Genomic DNA, 20,536 nt, shown 5'->3' on the forward strand with positions numbered 1-20,536 from the left:
TTTATTTTACAGTACGTGTACTAATACGTCCTTATAGTGTACTTACAGTGTATTTATCTAAGAAAGTTCTGGTAACACAAGGTCACTACATGGGGTAGGGTTAGGTTTAGGGGTAGGTTCAGGGTTAGTATCTAGTTATTACATAGTTATTGTAATTACTATAATAAGTACATAGTATATACATGAGGAACAGGACTTTAAAATAAAGTGCTACCGTTTTTATCTTACAAAATTGTAATTGCACTAAATGTGCACCTATAGTGTACTCCACATCTGTGTGCTGTGTGTATATATATATATATATATATATATATATATATATATATATATATATATATATATATATATATATATACACACACAACATCTGATTGTTTGAGAAGAGTGAGATATTGTACTGGTATCGCTTCAGGAACACCCTTTCACCGTTTGTATAACTCCACTTCCTGTATTTCTCAGAGTGAGTATCATAGCGGACACCCAAATCCACTATTTTTTTTTTTTTTTTTTTATAATACAGTTTTTGTGTCACAGAATGCAGTTTTAAGAGCTATTTATGATGGCGACAAGTGACACATTTATGAGTCAGTGTTTAAGACTTTTATATTGAAAGAGACCGACAATGAAGTTAGTTTTACTTTTAATAACAGCTTGTAAGATGCAGTTACACTTATTTGGATTTGTTGACTAACACGCTAAAGAATTAGAATTTCTTTTAAAAAATGACAATATTTGAAAGCTGAGGCATTTTTCATACCAGCAGTAACCTGCTCGCTGTCAGTCTTGTGGACTTGTGTTTCCTTGTTTTACCCCATGTCTTAGTAAGGGGACAGGTATTTTCCAAGGGTTAATTAAGCTTTTGATAACATTACATTCAATTCCCACAGTTACTACTTTTTTCAAATATGTTATTCATATAATATGTTCTCCTTTTCAAAGTATATTAAAGTGTATTCTCTTTTTTCTCCAGGGCTATGCTTGCTTAATTTGATTGTTAATGCCTTTTTGCTACAAAATCTCTGACTGTCTTTGCCATTGTGTTTCAAGGCTTCCTACCATTTGCAACATCATTTTACTGTTCCTTTATGAAGGCTGCTATGTTGTTGTTGTTGTTTTCACTTCTTACACCTCATACCAAAGTAGACAAATCAGCACGTGTTTGTTTCGTGAATGCATTTAAAATACTCAGAATTTTTTCTTGAGAAAGATTTGCTTTTATCTATTTAAACAAAAGCTGCTGTTTCCAGTCAGGCATCTGAGTAAACTGCTTAATACTGGTCTGCGCTAGTTGTCAGGCAAAGATGGGTGTTAGTCATCACACGTATGATGTGTCAAACAAACTTTTTTTTTTTTTTTTTTTTTTTACCAATATTGTTGACTTCACATTTACAATAACATACATAAAAAAAGTAAAAAAAAAAATAAATAAATAAAAAACGGTAAAAGTAATGTTACATATATCTTGCAGTATGGTAATATACAGATGATGACAATATTTCAGACTCATTAGATTATTTCATTGTTTTGCATGTTTTTAAAACATGAAAACATGTAATAAGCTCAAATATCACAGAGGTGGAGTTTCCTCTGGTGACCCTTCTGTTGACTGCTGGCTCCCTCTTTAATACCAACAACACAAACAAACACATTTAGATGGTCACTGACTTTCATTCAACTTCCCAGGGATCACTGTGATACAAATATCCAGCCTCAAGGTATTTTCCCTGACCCTGGTTATGGCATTGGGCTTGATGCTTGCTGCTAGTTACAAGCCATCAGAAGCATTTTGTTCAAGGGTTATTAGGAAGTTGTGACAGTTGGCCATTAGAAGGAATAAGACAATAAGTGGTGGCATATGCCCCCCTGAAGACCACCCCTGCTCCTAATGGAGTTTACCAGTCCTCTCTTGGGTTCGTAGGTGCGTCGGCTGAGTATGTATGCGTGCCAGATCAGATATAAAACATATACAGAAATTCCATATTGATTTTTGAGCTCCCACCCATTGTCTCTGCCAGCAGAATTGTCTTATAGGTGATTCCATATCATGTCAAGTACACCAGGATGCTAAACAATTGTAAAAATAGCATTATTTTCATAGCAATCCAAAGGGAACATTTATTTCTCAAATTTGTTTTTCCCCGGTTAAATATCTGAGAAGCAGAAAACATCTCACTTTGGTCTTCAATGAATCTCTTTGCAGAGTATGAGAAAAAAATAAAATAAAATAAAATCTAATTTTAGATACTTATTTCATTATATAATATATATCAAATACAAATATAAACAAATAAATCTGAATCTCTCTCCGACACAGACAACAGTTTCTCTGAAAACATTTTAGGAGACAATCACAATGTCTTTTATCCCATGAGAGAAATCTCAAAAGCAGTAACGTCTGTTTACTCTCATGTAATCTCACTGCTGTCTGGAAGAAACTTAAGTTAAATTAAGACATTAATAGATCTGATCTGAGATGTTCCTCTGTTGTGGGAAGATTTGTCATTCTATATATTTGATTTGTTTGTGTGTGAGTATGCATCTTTTTTATTAAATATTCATCCATTACTGTCCCTTTTGTCTCACACAAAGAATCCTGTATAAAGACAAAAGACATGTCTGTTCTGATCTAAATGTACTGTGGTAGCGTCAGAAGCCGGGGGAAATATTCACTATCAAAGTTGCACGAGTTCAACTTAAAACAGTCCGATTTGAACGCTTGCTGTGTGTGTCTGCCTCAAAGAATCTATCAAAGCACTACTGTTCTTCAGAAAGGCTCAATGTTTTACAACAACAGCCCCTATGTAATCAGTGACATTACCTGAAGCGATCACAAAGCATTGCTTTTCAGCTTCGTGAGTCCAAGATTTGTCAGAGAAGCATTTTGATCTGTGCTTGAGGCCATTAGCACCATCACAAGCCTCGTTTCCAGCTTAATAGCATGACTCTCACACTCCAGACTAGTTGACTAGAGCTGGGATTTTCATATAGGGTCTACTAAAATAGGTAAATGAATAATTTTCATACACTTAATTCAATTAAAACGTTTCACACACAAGAAACGAGAAAATATGGAAAACATAGAATAAAATTGAATTTTTTTGTGTAAGACATACTCCGATAAAGTTTTAATCATGTATTGTATTATCTGTTTATTTTTATGAATTTTATTTTTTATTAGCATTATTTTTTATGATCATATTAGCTTGGGGTTGAAAAAAAAAAAAAAAAAAAAAAAAAAAAAAACTCTGAAGTGTAGAATCTGCCTAAAAGTCCAATTTGCCAATGAGTACGCAAAATTATCCTGTTTTTGGTTTGAAATAAAATTATTTTGCTTACTTAAAGGATTTTTTTTTTTTTCACACAGCATCAATTGATCGATGCATGAAAATATAAAATCTATAAAAAGGTTAATTTCAGATTTACAGAAATCGTAATTGTACTTAATTTTCTCTGCTTCCCATTTATGTATGTATGTATGTTTTTTTATTATTATTATTATTATTTTACTTACTTTCTTGCTTATTTATTTATTTTAACAGTTTTGTGCCAGGAATGATTGAGCTTTACCCATCCTTCCATTTCTGGGAAGAGGCATACAGACAATTTGTTCAGTCTTGTAATATATTTGGAAATTTTAAAAGTGTCGTGCGGTCGCCTGATGATACTGGTCATAGAGCTGATACTCTAGGTTGGGTAAGACAGACCTGGCATCAACAGATCGCAAAGGCCCCAGCAAGACGCCCTAGGACAGAAAGAAGTCCATACTGACTCTGTGGTGTTGGTTTCAGCCTTTTATCTCCCTTTCTGTGGTTGTTTTTTCTGTGTTTCGCCACATGCGTTCTGTGGTGTTGCACTGATTTGATTTCCCAGCTCTCCTTTTTTGCTTTGCATGACTTAATCAAAATGACAGCGTCTCAGAGCCCCGGGAAAATCTCTCCCTCTCTTTTCTTCTCTTCCTCACTCCACAAGTTTACGATGTCCGTGACAAACTCGCAGTGGCACCTTTCCTCACGTTGTGTTTCCGCAGAGAGCATCCAAAATGTACACACACGCTCACAAACCCTGTTCCTGCTCATTCCCATTAGTTCCTGCACTCTCACACACCTCTCAATTTAACATAGTATTTATGCAAATATAAAAAGTATTTTAGCTCAGAGGCGATTCACTGGGAATATCTTCCACCATCAATACTAACATAAAGATCTTGGGGTTCTTTTGAGACTGAAAAGGCTGGTATCTCTGGAAAAGGGCAAACTGGTTGTTTTTCAGTCTGGAACCTGCTGTTATGCTTCCTCAGTTCTTCGTGTAATTTCAATTCAGAAAGAGCGTCGTGAGACAGAAAACTTACGTAAATCCACGTTCAGCGAATCCTCCTTTTCCTTCTGTATCAAAGCACTCGCCCAAAGCTCAAATGCGTGTTTTGCTGTTTACTGTTTACTGTTACTTCTTGCTTTCTTTCTACCAAGTAACACTTTCTGCACTTTTCATGTCGAGGTCAAAGCACTCGTGGCGCTCATGTCAAGCGCACAACCCTGACGAAGTCATGTGAAAGGTTTAACACAGCAGTCTACATCTAAGCTCACATGACACATTTTTCATTTTATTTTTATTTGTTTGGCTTTTCTTGTCTGTATATAACCCTGGTTAAATCACAAATAAGATCTCACTTGTTTGTCCCAAATAAAAACACAATGAACTGAGACTTGCTAAAGTCTTTTGGATTTGTAGATGTTTCTCCCGAGGACAAAAACTACCCATTAATCTTACATGAATCACTCTGTTTCAGAAGTCTACGTCTCAAACTGTACTCAGATTTGCCAAGACACAGTCTGTAATCAAAAGTAAGTTGTCTTAATATAAACTAAAATACTTTTCATCAAATTATAGGTAAAAATATCTGTCTATAGCTTAAAAAATAAAATAAAAAATAATAAATACAATAATAAATAAAATAATAATAATGTCAACCTAACTTACATTAAATGGTGATGCCTTAAATTTGTAAGTAAAATCAAATTGGCTGTGCATGTCATTTGTGTCAGGGTTTTGCACTGTCACTCTGTTTGTTTGTGTTTTTGTTTCTTGTGTCTATGTCTTGTGTCAGCACATGGCCTTGTTAATTGTTTTCTTGGCCATGTGCTCCTTTAGCCCATCCTCCTTGTTTCCTTTCTACCACACCCTTTTGTTAGCCTTGTTGGTCTAATTGTGCTCACCTGTTCCTCATGTGTTCTCCTCCCTATTTATAGTGCCCCTTACCCTTTTGTGTTTGTGGTCATCCTCACCCTTTCTGTTACCCTCCTTGTCCTTTTCCTTGTCCTTGTCCTTGTCCTTGTCCTTGTCCTTGTCCTTGTTCTTGTCCTTGTCCTTGTCCTTGTCCTTGTCCTTGTCCTTGTCCTTGTCCTGTGTCGTTCCCTGTTCTTGTTTTGCTCCTTGTTTTAGTAATCTTTTTTTTTTCTTTCTTGCTTTTACTTTTAGTTCTTACCTGATTTTTGGTCTTACATTTTGTTTGATATTCTTTTAGTGTTTTATTATTATTATTATTATTATTATTATTATTATTATTATTATTATTATTATTATTATTATTATTATTATTATTATTATTATTTTACTCGTTATCAGTTTGTTTTATTTATCCCCTTGTCTTGGGTCTTGTGTTTCTGTGGCACTTTCTCCTGTCTTGTGTTTAGAGTTTGTGTGTCCTGCCTCTGGCTCTACCTGCCTGGCTCTTGGTCTGTTTCAGAGTATGCGGTCATCAAGTTTCTGAGCTCTGCTCTGTGGTGCATTGTGTGGTCTTCTCCATCAGCCTGGTCTTGCTGCCCCCTCTGTTGCCATTGTATTCCGCCAGTTGATGTCTGAAGCTGTCCGAGTGGGCTTCCCTAGCTGTTTCTGTTAACTATGTTCCTGTTTTGGTATCTCTTGTGCATTTCACTACCCTCTTGTATCAGTCTGTCAATAAACCCTTATCTTGAACTGCAAATGTGTCCTTCCCAGATCCCTGACAATCTGATCTTAACATTTATTAAATTGCCTTAAAAGTCATGGTAACGTGGATTATATTAAACTGACTGTACATCTCAGGGTACATCTCTGTGACTTTAAGTTGAAACTGGTTAACTTATTTTGCATGACTCAGTAATCATGTACAGCTGTATATACACTTCACAGTATCTGCAAAATGTTAATTATTTCACCAAAATAAGATGGATTGCAAAATGCATTTTTTTTTTTTTTTACTGACCTGAATAAAATATTTAAACAAACATGTAGTCCACAAGACAAAATAATAGTTGGTTCAAACTCTCACTGATGCTCCAGAAGAAAAAAAAAAAAAAATGCATTAACAACCAGGCATACTTATTTTCTGCTATATTGCTCATTTGCTATCCATATTTTTCATAGTTTCATCTCATCAAGCTCTATTTTTATAATTCCTAAGGAATTCACAGTCAAGCATCTGAGTATAACTACAAACAATAAAAAAAGTTTCACCTGGTGAGCTGATATTTAAAAAAACAAACATTAAAAAGCGCTTTTGTACTTCTTGTACATCTCACCCCTTTGGATCTATGATCTTTTTTGCGCAAACAGTTTGTGTTCAATTACACACAGCTGCGCTGAAGTAAATGTAAGGTCATTAAATATTAAATCAGAACCCTTGAGACCCTTCAGTCATTCCATTAAGGTGGACAGTTATTTGCAACTAGTCTTCTGACGTTCACAGCTAAACCGCTTGACCCTTCATCACTCTGGCAGCGAGCGACAGGTCTGGCAGCCGTATCTCTGACCCGTTTCGCCCACAGCCCCTCTCTCATTCAATTAGAGACAACAATACTCACACCTGTCATCCAGACAGCACATTGGCCACCTCTCTTCCTGTCCTCTCCCATTCTATCTGTCTTTTTTTTTGCATCTCGGGAGAAGCATGGGTTGCACATTGGGGGTCCCTCTCCTCTTCTGACCTGTAAACACTGCAGGAGGTCTGGAGACTGATTCTGTCTGACAGCCCCTCTGCAACGTAATGTCTTCTGCCCTCCCTTTCACTGCCATCTCCCATGCTCTCTTCCACTCGTCTAAGCATTTTAATGGCATATGCTCGCAGGCTTTCTCCAGCTGCAGTCATACTAGTGAAGCACCTTCTACTGAGTGAGGGATGTTTGCAGAGGAAAGGAGAGGATGAGTTATATGGACTGATTTTTGCTCTGTTTTCATTAAGAGTGATGTCGGGAACTCAAATGCATTTTCAAAGTGGGTAATTTGCCTTGGTGATAGTCGAGTCGCTAACACCGGATCTTTTCATCCCTTGCTTCCCTGTTTACTCTCTGTTATTCTGTTCCTCATGCTATATTTCTCTTTCTTTACCCCTCCTTTGTTTTTTTTCATCATGTTTTTCGCTTGATCATTTCAGCTTTATCTTCCCAGAGTCTGTCTAGTCTGTCTCACTGTGGTCTGTTGTACTAATTTATCAGGACCTTTTCCTCTCTGCTTCTGTTGCAAAATCTAGCACGCTGCCTACCTAGACTGTATTTTAAGATTCCATAGGTGTGTATCAGGTGTGTAATAGTCTTCCTTCTTTCAGCCCAATTCTAAAACTACATTGAATAAATCCCAGAATGCATTGTTTTCAGTAAATATTTGTTATGTTAATAATACTAATATGTAGATGAAAGACAGCTCACTTGTGTTGCTGTGAATGAGAGAAACTACAAAGCGTAATATGGTGGCTCCAGTAAAGGAAGTCCCATCTTTTTAATAAAAGAGCCAATGGTCAGTCGGTAAAGTCATTGCATTACCGATACTGTTAGGTAGGAAGCAGAAACTCATTTATAGGACTGCATATATGTATTGGCTGGACCAACTTGAAATGTATGCCATTTTTTAAGCTGTTTGAGCATAAGAAACAACATTTGTGAGACATGCATTTCCAATCAGCAGCTAATTTTGATATGCACCTTTTAAGTATTTTCCAATTCAAGTAGATTGGAGTTGGTCTTTCATGGCTGACACAGCCACTAAGTTTCTTCAGAGGGACTCTGATTAGAACAACTTTTAACACGTACTTTAGTCAATATTGTTTTGACAGAAAATAGTATATTACTTATATATTTTTTAATGTTTTGCTGGCAAATGCATATGAGTTCAAAAGTGACTTGTAAGACCCTATTAATCGTGATTTTCCGTATAAATCACATCATACAAAATTGCCATAATTTAAAACAGTTACACTTTCCTATGCTTGCATTGGAAGTTATTAGTATGCTAATATTATTATTAGCATGCTAATTCAAAACTCCATCAACCTGGTAAGAAGTTTATACTATAAAATGTTATTATTATTTTGAAATGTTTTTAAAATGTTGAAATGTCCAGTTTTCTTATTGCGATTAGAATTTTCATTTTTGTATTATTATTTTTTGGTTACAAAACCGCTTCTTACAATATTTTACTAACATTATTTTCATCCAGAATATAATGTTATTTAAACGTTTGATGTTAATATTCTAAGGACATTTCTCAGAATGTTCATCAAGTAATAACATCATGAGGACATTCTAAGAATGTTGATCTAAATAAATTTATTTATGATAACTTCTATTAAATTTATTAATCTTATAAGGCCATTTCATAATCATTATTTTAAGAACAATTTGTCTCAAGATTTATGACTTAAGCTCTGTTCTAGGTTCTCTTAGGATGTTGTCTCAGAGGGCAGCTCATTAGGTTTTGGAACAAAGCTGCCTCTAGTTGGCATTATTCAGCCAATAATTGTGTGTGTGTGTGTGTGTGTTATGCATAATAAAGTATAATGACTTAAGCTTTAGCTCGCTAACACACCTGTCAATTAATTAAGTCGAATCTCATGTGCAAATTCCTATTAATGCCACATGACTATATACACAGCAGACAAAAGAGCACTGCACTCACTAGACTACAGAATAGTGCCTCCTCTAGCAAAGATAAATGCCAGCTGCCCAAACACACACACTCTATTCTGTCCCCATGTCCTACATAATTTTGGAACATGGGAGCACTAGAGCCAGCGTGGTGATGAAAAGCGTCCCGGCAGTCCTGCTCAGGGCTAGTTTATGATGCTGTGGCCCATTCCTCTGTCGTGCTGAGTGGCTCCCACCTCCAGGGACCACAGGTTGGAATCTGGTTCAGGTCTCCACTGGACCTGGCATCATTAATTCAGCTCAGAGAATTCCACCAGTCATGGATACCGGTCCATCTTTCTCCCTGTTCCCACTCTGTACTTCACTTGTTTTTCTCTTGCCTATTTCTATCTCTTTGTTGCCTCATCCCTCTATAAAAAAGCTGAGTCTTTCAATAGCTAAATCTAAACCTCTTGTTCTCCCTTGTTTATTTTGATCTCTTCACACTCCGGTTTATGCATTTGAGTCTAGGGATTAGAATCTGCGTCATGAGTATAACACATGCATGATGCTTTCGTCTGTGACGTTAAAGGATGTTCATACTCTGACTAAGTGTCCTAACCTGGTGATGTTTCAGAATAAACAAAATCATGTGTTGCATGTCACAAAAAGGCAGATAAAACACATATTTTCTCACTTTTTATTGACTTGCACAGCAGAGGGAGGAAAGGAAATGATGCAAGCTGGATTCAAACTAACGCCACCCGCACAGCAATAACCGCTCGATCATGACTCCATCAGCCAGACATCAAATTACAAGAAAGATGATGCCTTTACATCCTGCAAACTTTTAGCGCTTTGCTTTCTCATGGAGAGAATTGGGGCTCGGGTTGCTCATATTTCCTATTCATCATCCTCTCTCATTAGAGCCGAGGAACATCAGGGTGCCATCCCTGTCCTGCACGTGGCAATAGTGCTTGCCCTCTCAATTGCTCCCGAGCCTTTTGAAAGAGTCCATTTTTCCATTTTCTCCTCGGTGGAGCCAGAATGATGAGCGCGACAGAGGTGATGGAAAAGACTATGAAGTAGATGCCATTTTCACTGAGGACAACATAAAGCGGTGGGGCATGAAAAGACCCCATATTTCTTTCTGTCTGTCCCTTTCGTTTTCCCCTCTCATCCCACTCCCGGGACTCTAGAAGTGTTCTCAGCCTTTGTTGGCCTTCACTGCTGGTTTACAAGATGAAAGTCACTTGTTTGGCAACCTTCAAACGAGGAGGCAGAAAGACTGAAAGTCGCTCTCTAGCACTTGGAGAGTGTGTGTCTTTATCTGTGTATGTATAGTATACTCATGCCTGAGAGGGAGAAAGTTCTGATTCACTGGAGATGCATACCGGTGGGTTTTTTTTTATTTATTTTTTATGCGTCTTAGACTATATTATGTGGCTGTAACTGGTATTGAAGCTACATTATGGAAATAAACAGTTTTCGATGATTATAATTATTTTCAGTAGATTCAGGTAGTATTTAAAATAGACAGTGGAAACAGATGTTGCATTACCAACCATTAACATTTGTTTCCTACATTGATGGAACTTGAGACGTTATTGAGCCAGTCCAGAACATCATATATACTCCAGCCAGACACTCCATCAAAACACTAGAGCTAGATTAGCTGTGTTTTATGAAAATATTTTTTGCTGATATGAAGGTTTTAAAAATGTCGACAATAAGATAACCTGAAATGTCACCTGTAGAACTTGCGATTGTCAGTTGCTGACACCAGAAAACTTCCTTCAACACTGTGATTTAGGTCAATCAACTGGTGCAATTTAAAAATTGCTTCCATATTCAAGTCAAAAAGCCTCAGTGACATGTAAGGTCTGTTCATACCGTTAGACATATCAAATTAAATGACTAAATGTGCTTAAAACAAGTCTCATCTCTGCTTCCAAAAAGGTTTTTTTTTTTTTTTTTTTTTTTTTTTTTTACATGTTTTTTTTTTGTGTAACAATGTTCATCACATTTTATTGAGACACTGGTAAAGAAAATGATCTGCAACATAATCAAGTTTATCATAAAGACATTACTTTGTGAGATTAAAAGTAAAGTATGTTTATATCTCAGACTTTTGTCATATTAGGATTGTACTGTATATGGGTGAAAAAAAAAAAATAAAAATAAAAAAAAAAATATATATATATATATATATATATATATATATATATATATATATATATATATATATATATATATATATATATATACTGTATATATATATATATATATATATATATATATATATATAGGTAATACAATTATAATATGATAGACTGACACACACACTGATGTATGTCAGCACACACACAGAGAGGCATGTCGGTGGTAAGGATTACATTGACGATTTTCAGTTACCTTTCATTTTGTGACTACAATCAAATTCCATTTGAGCATTTCCAGCTTTCTGAGGGGATAACTTTGTTTACCTTTGGAGGTATTGTGTGTTGATGTCCCTAATCAGACAACTATTAGATAATGCAGCCCGTGAGTGGGAATAAATCCCCCTATAAACAGAAATGCTTGACTTTCCTAAACATCTCCAAACATTGCTTTCCCTGTTCTTTTTAATCCAAATGCTAGCTTTTTACTGCAATTTAGTTTTCTGCGTATACCATCCATCTCATTCCCTCTCAGTTTTCTCCTTAGATGAGGGCTTACAGACGCAGTGTTGTCAGCCAAATCCATTTACTTTGACGTTATCCACAGTATTCATACTCATCCAAAAATGGCAAGATAAAATGGTCAATTGCTGGTAAAAATTTCAAAAAAAAAAAAAAAAAAACCTTCCATCTGTAACCGAGTGGTAAAAAGTATAATAATTTATTTCTCCCTTTGCATCGTTAAACTTATTTTATTTTTATTTTCTGTTTTCTGTAAATTACTAAGTCAGAAGAAACAGTTAATATCTGCATTTTTCCTTGAGTCGTCAGTAGGTGGTGCTGTTTGCATTATGCATGGGAAATGCGCATGTGCTGTTTTCAGATCTTTTTGGGTGATGTGCAGGGAGCAACGTTGGGGAGATGTGCACTCTCTGTAATCAGTGACATTTAAGACCATCCAAGGGTAAATCTAGTATTTCCTTCTAATCTTCCTCTTAAATATAATTTCTGGATATATATTTTGTTGTGTGGTTTCTAAAGATGTCATGTTATTAAAGTTGTATTGTGTACGATGGAATGACGTCACACCATGCGGTATAGGCCTGTTCAATTGTGGCTTTACACATTTTTTACATTGTGCAAATGTTTCAGGTGTTGATGTTTTATCTGATTATTTACAGTACAGCATTTTGTTGAGGATTTCAGCCCTCATAAAGTGAATGTGAGGTGTAAAGTAGGAGCTCATCATTTTGTGAGTGTTATCTTTTTATTTTTCACAAATTATATGTAAGTGGGTAATATTTCCATGTTCTTATTATGCTTTGTTTATTTTGTATAGTATTCCCACTGCCGTATTGTACCGTGTAGTACCACATGTGATTTTAGTGTGGTAGTTTCTCTGTAGCGTCTCACAACATTTTGTTGTTGTGGTATTCCTTTTGTATTTAATTATTTAACTTTTGTATCTTTGTGTGGCGGCTGTATTTTTACTGGGCCGTGTTTGCGATGGTTAAGAGTTTGTTTCTGCTTATAGCAGTTGGATTGTGGAACAATCTGTTGAACATTAGGAATAATTATACACTGAGAAATATAGAGCTGTGAGATTTAAACTTTATTCCCAGCTCTTTGTATCCTTCTCTGTTTTTTTTGTTCCGTCTATTTTCAAAAATAGATATTTAACTTTTTTTCTTTGTTTCCGGTCTATTTTGAGCCGGAACGGTTTCTTGTACACTCTTGTTAAACATTTCAGAACATGTCATTCTTTTGAAAATACTAAATGAATAAACTACAAAGTAAGTAAACCCGCTAAAAGTGTTTCTGGTGGTCAATTAAATTCCCCGGTCACACATTTTTGGTACCAGGAGTGGGGTAGTTTATTCAGTTTGATTTGTTTGTGATGAGCGACGTGTTTTGTCGGGCAATACGGCAGTGGTGAATAATTTTGCAGAGGCAGTGGACGTCCAGAGCGTGGAGGATTGCGGTTGTGGACGTGGTGATCGACGTTGGATTGATCGGGTTTACGGGGTGCCAGGTGTGACGACTGCTCAGAAGACTGGTCCAGGTTGACGTGATTCCTTCTGTCAAGTGTGCAGCGTAGCTTCCAGGATTTAACGGATCCATCCAAGAACTGTGTATCAGTGCGAGGGCGTCTGAGGTATTGGAAAGGACTGGGAAGTTTGGACGAGTTTTACACCAAGGACATTTATATTTGACTGAGTTGTTCATCCTGAGTTATTTTTATTTTATTTTGACCTGCTTGTGTAAGAAATGTCAGACACTGACGAACTGCCTGCAGGGGGGGTAGATGTCCCTGTTGAGGGGGCTGTGGGTAATGATGTTATAGAGCAAATGAGAGGTCAAATTCAAGAGTTAAGAGATTGGAGGGATGATGCTCTGGCCAATAGGGCAGTTGGTGGGGGTAATTCAACTCGCTCTTATATTTATGTCCCTCGTGAACGTCAGATTCAACCCTTTTGCGGGGAGTACAACAAAGATGGGAGGTCTGTAGAAGAGTTTATTGAGGAGGTAGAAAGGGTTCTACGGGCCAGAGATCAAACCCAGGAAGAACAGTTGGACTTTATTATTTCACATCTGAGGGGGCCCGCACTTGAAGAGGTGCGTTTATGTGTGGGAAACCAGTCCAGACAGGCCAGTGATTTGTTTGCATTCCTACGGGAAGCGTTTGGAGAACGGCGTAGCGGGACACAATTGTTGCAGATGTTTTACAATCGCAAACAATTGGAGGGGGAAGACCTTCGAAATTACTCTCATGCTCTCTCTCGCCTATTAAGCTCTGTCACAAAACAGTCCCCAGGTGGTCTGGCTAATGAGCAGGGAATTTTACGTGATCAGTTTGTGGAGGGTGTGCGAGATGCTGCATTAAGGCGAGAGCTGCGTAAAACAATCAGAGAAAAGCCCCAGTTGACCCTGCTTGAGATACGTAATGAAGCCATTCTTTGGTCAATGGAAGAGAGCAGGCCGATTAGAGTTGCAAATAATCGACCCATCCATTCAGAAGTTCTGAGTGAAACTAAGGATAATGCTGCCGGGTCTGAGGCTCAAACATCCACTGTGTTAAATGATATTTTACAAGTGATTACACGGCAGGACAAGCGAATAAGTGAGCAAGAGCAAACCATTTCAGAGCTCACTAAGGCGGTAAAGGAGTTGACTGCACAACGATCAGTGTCAGTTCCGCAAAATTTTGTGCCCTCGTCAAAGTCTCCTCCCAGGTTTACAGAGGAGGGAGAACCTATCTGTTTCCGATGCAATGAGGTTGGGCATATTGCTAGGCGCTGCACTATGAGACGGGGTGGGAGACCCAAGAGTACTCCCAGGACCAATGAAAGGCAAGAAAACCCAGGTCCTTCCATGGCGCTGAGTCAGGCAACGCAAGGGGCAGTGTCTGGTTCACCGCCTGAGGGAACCAGTCGAGATAGGTTCCTTGAACGAGCAGTTGGAACGTGCCCTATGGTGGACTTGAAAATCAGGGGTGTGCTAGTGTCATGTCTGCTCGACACTGGTAGTCAGGTTAGTACCATCACAGAGGGATTCTTCCGAGAGCATCTGTTTGGTAATGAGAGTGATGTGTTGTCAACTTCAGGTTGGCTGAAGATCACAGCAGCCAACGGTTTAGACATTCCTTATTTGGGTTACATGGAGCTGGACGTGGAGGTTATGGGGATGACTTTGCCTGAGTGTGGCTTCTTGATTGTTAAAGAAACTCCTAGTCCATCGTCTATGGCTGTGCTTATAGGAATGAACATTATTAGTAAGTGCCGACAGATTGTTCACGCTGAATTTGACACTGCATTAGGTGGGAGACTAGACTCCAACTGGAGGGTAGCCTTCCAGCAGGCCCAATCGGTTGAGTTAGTGGAGCGAGTTTCATTCGCTCTTGTCGCAGGTAAGACTCCTGCCCATGTGCCTGCTTGGTCTGCAGCCACTGTCCTGATCAGGGGTGTGGAATCTAAAAAAAAAAGGGATGGCTCTGCATGGTTGGTTGAACCAGTGAACACACCCTTGCCAGGAGGTTTGGTTGTAGTACCTACCTTGGTCACATCAGAGTTACCTTTGTGTCCAGTGAGAGTACTTAACCTGTCTCAGGAAGACCTTTGGCTTCAGCCCAGAGCTCGTTTGGGTATGGTGTCTCTGATAGATGGTAGCACTGCGGGTTCATCCTGCGAAGTGAAGTTTCAGCGAATCTCCGCAGACACAGAACGGGTCACTGTTGGTGTCGGTCAGTGTTCTGAACCCCCCATCCAATCGGTCTTGGATCATGTCGACATGGGAGGCACGCCTGAACAGCAGGTTCAGCTAAAAGCGGTTCTTGAGAAGTATTTAGGTGTATTTGCTTTGGACGATGATGATCTAGGTTATACAGATAAGGTTCAACACGAGATACATTTGACTGATGACGTTCCGGTGAATCAGCCTTATCGACGCATTCCACCCAATCAATACCAAGAGGTTAGAGAGCATATCACAAAGTTACTGAAGAAGGGTGTCATTCAAGAGAGTGTGAGTGCTTATGCCTCGCCAGTGGTATTAGTTCGCAAAACCGATGGGTCACTACGTTTGTGCGTAGATTATAGGAAGCTCAATGCAAAGACAAGGCGTGATGCATTTCCGCTACCTAGAATTGACGAGAGCTTTGATGCCCTCCGGGGAGCAAAGTTTTTCTCAACTGTGGACTTGGCCTCTGGTTATCATCAGATTGCGGTGAGTGACCGGGATAGAGCCAAGACGGCATTCACGACACCCTTTGGTTTATTTGAGTACCGGAGGATGCCGTTTGGGGTCTGTAATGGACCGTCGACCTTTCAGCGGCTTATGCAAGCTGTCATGAGCGATCTGATCTTTCAGGTGTTGATAGTGTACTTAGATGACATCTTGTTGTTTTCACAAACATTTGAAGAACATCTAGAAAGACTGGAGATGGTGCTGAAGCGGTTGGCAGAGACTGGTTTAAAGGTGAAGCTAGGGAAGTGTCGATTTCTCCAAGACACTGTGCGCTTCCTTGGTCATCAGGTGTCAGTGCAGGGGATTTCACCTGACCCTGACAAGGTTGCTGCAGTTAGTAATTGGAAGATCCCGGAGAATGTCAAGGAGTTGAGGTCATTTCTGGGGTTCTGCAGCTATTATAGGAAGTTTATTGAGGGATTTTCAAAGATAGCTGGACCCTTACATGACCTGGTAAATTTTTGTCTGAGGGAAGGCAGGTGTGCCAGAAGTGGTCGTCACTTTAGTACTCTGTGGTCTAGTGAATGTGATTGTGCATTCAATCAGTTAAAGGATAGACTGACAATAGCCCCGGTACTTGGTTTCGCAGATTTCAGTTGCCCTTTCATCCTTGAAACAGACGCGAGCCAGAATGGGTTAGGTGCCATCTTATATCAGAAACAGGGTGATGAGAAGCGGGTCATTGCGTACGCCAGCCGTAGGTTGCGTAATGCAGAGAAAAATGATCGCAACTACAGTAGCATGAAGCTCGAGCTACTGGCCCTCAAGTGGGCAGTAGTTGAGAAGTTTCGTGGCTATTTACTTGGGTCCTGGTTTGAAGTGATCACAGATAATAATCCGCTCTGTCACTTGCAAACCGCCAAGTTAGGAGCGATTGAGCAGAGGTGGGTAGCACAGCTTTCTGTCTTCAATTTCGAGGTGAAATACAGACCGGGAAAGAGTAATGCTGCAGCCGATGCGCTGTCTAGGCAGGAGTTTGCAGGGGAGCCTGAATCTGATCCGGACGCTGACTGGAATGAGTGTATAGCGATTTGCAGTGTGATTAGTCGGGGTACAGCCTTGGGACCTGAACTCGCATTTAAGGGTGTTGAGTGCGCCAGGTTGAGGCAGATCCGTGCATTGGAGGCTGGAGAACAAGCTGGCACTGGTCTCCAAGGAAACACTCATACACTCCCTGGCTATACTAGGGAACAGCTGGTTGAGTTTCAGAAAAGCGACCCTGTTCTGAGAGAATTTAGAAGATTCTGGGACAAGAAAATGAGACCAGTGCACCCAGAAAGAAAGTCGTTATCTAAGTCAGCGAAGTGTCTTCTGAAGCAGTGGAGTTTTATCAGAGAACGTAATGGGTTACTGTATCGGGTAGTAGATTTTTCTTCTGAGGAGAGCTGTTGGCAGTTGTTGTTGCCAGCGTGTTTGAAAGAGCGAGTGCTGCTGAGTGTGCATGACGATATGGGGCACCAGGGCATTGAACGGACTGTGGGGTTGTTGAAGCAGAGATGTTTTTGGTCTGGTATGTATGAAGATGTGGAGGAATGGGTAAAGAAGTGTCAACGGTGCATCCTCACAAAGATGCCGCAGCCCAAAGTCCGTGCCCCTGTGAGAGCATTTTTGGCTTCCAGGCCCCTTGAAGTAATTGCGGTGGACTTTACTGTCCTAGAGCCTGCTTCTGACGGGCGTGAAAATGTTCTGGTTGTCACAGATGTTTTCACAAAGTTTACACAGGCATTTCCCACCAAAGATCAAAAGGCCGATACCACAGCAAAGGTCTTGTTGAAGGAGTGGTTTATGAAGTATGGCGTCCCGGAGAGGTTGCACTCCGATCAAGGCAGAAATTTTGAAAGTGAGGTAATCGCTGAGCTGTGCAGACTCTATGGGGTGAAAAAGACCCGTACAACCCCTTATAGGCCGCAGGGAAATGCCCAATGTGAACGATACAACAGAACGCTCCACAACCTGTTACGTACACTACCCCCGGAACGGAAACGGCGTTGGCCTGAGTACTTGCCAGAGTTAGTCCATGCATATAATGTGACGCCACATGCTACTACCGGTTTTTCCCCTTATTATCTTCTTTTTGGGGTACAGCCACATCTGCCCATTGATGCATTGCTGGGTGGTGAGGAAGTCTCTGAGGGGAAGCAAGACTGGTTATCTGTTCATCAGGAGAGGCTGAGGTATGCCCATGAGAAAGCTAGGGAGTACTCAGAGGAAAAAGCTCTAGAGAGAGTGACTCGTTTGAATGAGAAGGCATTTTGTCCCCAGGTCGGTGTGGGCGAGTTGGTGTATTTGCGTCAGCGGTTTCCAGGCAGGAACAAGATTCAAGATGCCTGGAGCCCAATTGTGTACCGAGTAGTGGAAGTAATAGGCACGACTTACACTGTGGAACCTTTAGAGGGAGGGCCCTCAAAAAAGGTTCACCGGTCAGAGTTGCGTCCAGGTGCTGTGCCTACTCCTAGGCCTAGGAGTAGGGACAGATCTCAGCCAGATACACAGCAGGTTACCATGGTTGAGAATGACACTTCTGAGCCAGATTTTGTGGTCGTAGAGGAGGTGGTGCAACCTTCTGTAAGAGGGGCCACCAACATTCAAGTTAACTCAGAGGCACCCGGTACTTTGGGTAGCTCTGAAGGTAACCAAGTACCAGTATCATCTGACACTGGTAGAGATTTTGCAGAATCTGATGGTGTGGCCTTAAATGCAGAGGTTGCAGATGAGGTTATTCGGTCTCTAGGTTTTGAAACTGGTGAAATGTGTGACAGAGTTCAGAGAGAAGTACCCGTTCCAGCTGTGCGCAGAAGTAAGCGTGCAACTGCTGGTGTTCACACAAATCCTTTCCATGCACCTAGGTCTGCTTGTAATGCAGTAAGTGTCAGCACAGATATGGTGTCGCAAGTGCTGACCAGTATTGGCACTGCATTGTTTGAGAAGGCATTACGAGGTGCCATGAATACTGAATTTATTACTGAGTGAGTCATCGAGGACGCTGACTTATTGCAGGGGAGAATGTAACCGAGTGGTAAAAAGTATAATAATTTATTTCTCCCTTTGCATCGTTAAACTTATTTTATTTTTATTTTCTGTTTTCTGTAAATTACTAAGTCAGAAGAAACAGTTAATATCTGCATTTTTCCTTGAGTCGTCAGTAGGTGGTGCTGTTTGCATTATGCATGGGAAATGCGCATGTGCTGTTTTCAGATCTTTTTGGGTGATGTGCAGGGAGCAACGTTGGGGAGATGTGCACTCTCTGTAATCAGTGACATTTAAGACCATCCAAGGGTAAATCTAGTATTTCCTTCTAATCTTCCTCTTAAATATAATTTCTGGATATATATTTTGTTGTGTGGTTTCTAAAGATGTCATGTTATTAAAGTTGTATTGTGTACGATGGAATGACGTCACACCATGCGGTATAGGCCTGTTCAATTGTGGCTTTACACATTTTTTACATTGTGCAAATGTTTCAGGTGTTGATGTTTTATCTGATTATTTACAGTACAGCATTTTGTTGAGGATTTCAGCCCTCATAAAGTGAATGTGAGGTGTAAAGTAGGAGCTCATCATTTTGTGAGTGTTATCTTTTTATTTTTCACAAATTATATGTAAGTGGGTAATATTTCCATGTTCTTATTATGCTTTGTTTATTTTGTATAGTATTCCCACTGCCGTATTGTACCGTGTAGTACCACATGTGATTTTAGTGTGGTAGTTTCTCTGTAGCGTCTCACAACATTTTGTTGTTGTGGTATTCCTTTTGTATTTAATTATTTAACTTTTGTATCTTTGTGTGGCGGCTGTATTTTTACTGGGCCGTGTTTGCGATGGTTAAGAGTTTGTTTCTGCTTATAGCAGTTGGATTGTGGAACAATCTGTTGAACATTAGGAATAATTATACACTGAGAAATATAGAGCTGTGAGATTTAAACTTTATTCCCAGCTCTTTGTATCCTTCTCTGTTTTTTTTGTTCCGTCTATTTTCAAAAATAGATATTTAACTTTTTTTCTTTGTTTCCGGTCTATTTTGAGCCGGAACGGTTTCTTGTACACTCTTGTTAAACATTTCAGAACATGTCATTCTTTTGAAAATACTAAATGAATAAACTACAAAGTAAGTAAACCCGCTAAAAGTGTTTCTGGTGGTCAATTAAATTCCCCGGTCACACATCTACTGTATTTATTTAGTAGAGACACTTTTTCCATAGTCTTATATGTGTAAATAAAACAAGTAGAAACATTTAATCCAATGGATAATTCAAATACTATTGTAACAGTAGCACTTTCATACCAAGTTTCTAAAAATACCAGAGAAGCGAAAACATTTAAGCAAACAAAAGAAGAAGAAGAAGAAGAAGAAGAAGAAGAAGAAGAAGAAGAAGAAGAAGGTGGAGTTGATATGCTGGGTGCTTCCAGTACAGGTGTCTTCAGTAGGCCCCAGTGTTCAGGTAAAGGTTGGGACTTTGTTTTATCACCAAAGAACAAAAAAATTTCCTTGTAAATACTCTGGACAGGGAATAGAAGACAACATAAATCTGATGAGAAGGGTCTAGATAGGATGCTGCTCTATGCTAGCAGTAGTGCCTTAAATTCAATGCTGGCAGTGTGACGTGGTTCCTCTTTCACTCTTGTTCGAGAAAATGTGATTTTAACTGATGGCTTGATCATTGATGGGTAGCTTCCTTTGACCTTACATCCTTTCTCTCTCAACATCCTAATAAAAACACCCTAACCCAGGAGTCTGCCGGGCTCGGGTGCGTAATGTGTGGA

General features: G+C 39.4%; 2 protein-coding genes across 5 annotated transcripts in view; one reads left to right on the top strand and one right to left on the bottom strand.

The window, feature by feature from the left end:
- Positions 1–20,536, bottom strand: part of LOC113061746 (kin of IRRE-like protein 3) — a 233,924-nt gene that overhangs the window by 205,183 nt on the left and 8,205 nt on the right. The window lies entirely within an intron of this gene.
- Positions 11,748–19,899, top strand: LOC113061745 (uncharacterized). Of its 4 annotated transcripts, XM_026231152.1 has the most exons (4): positions 11,748–11,996; positions 12,214–12,284; positions 12,372–19,051; positions 19,269–19,899. In XM_026231152.1, exon 3 carries the CDS (start codon positions 13,301–13,303, stop codon positions 18,743–18,745), a length of 5,445 nt encoding a protein of 1,814 aa, XP_026086937.1. In that variant the 5' UTR covers positions 11,748–11,996; positions 12,214–12,284; positions 12,372–13,300; the 3' UTR covers positions 18,746–19,051; positions 19,269–19,899. The 4 variants fall into 4 exon arrangements, with proteins under 4 accessions (XP_026086937.1, XP_026086935.1, XP_026086936.1 ...); XM_026231150.1 differs by having other exon boundaries at positions 12,214–19,051; XM_026231151.1 differs by lacking the exon at positions 11,748–11,996 and having other exon boundaries at positions 12,018–19,051; positions 19,269–19,339; positions 19,427–19,899.

This window comes from Carassius auratus, chromosome 43, assembly GCF_003368295.1.
Source record: "Carassius auratus strain Wakin chromosome 43, ASM336829v1, whole genome shotgun sequence".
Lineage (NCBI taxonomy): Eukaryota > Metazoa > Chordata > Actinopteri > Cypriniformes > Cyprinidae > Carassius > Carassius auratus.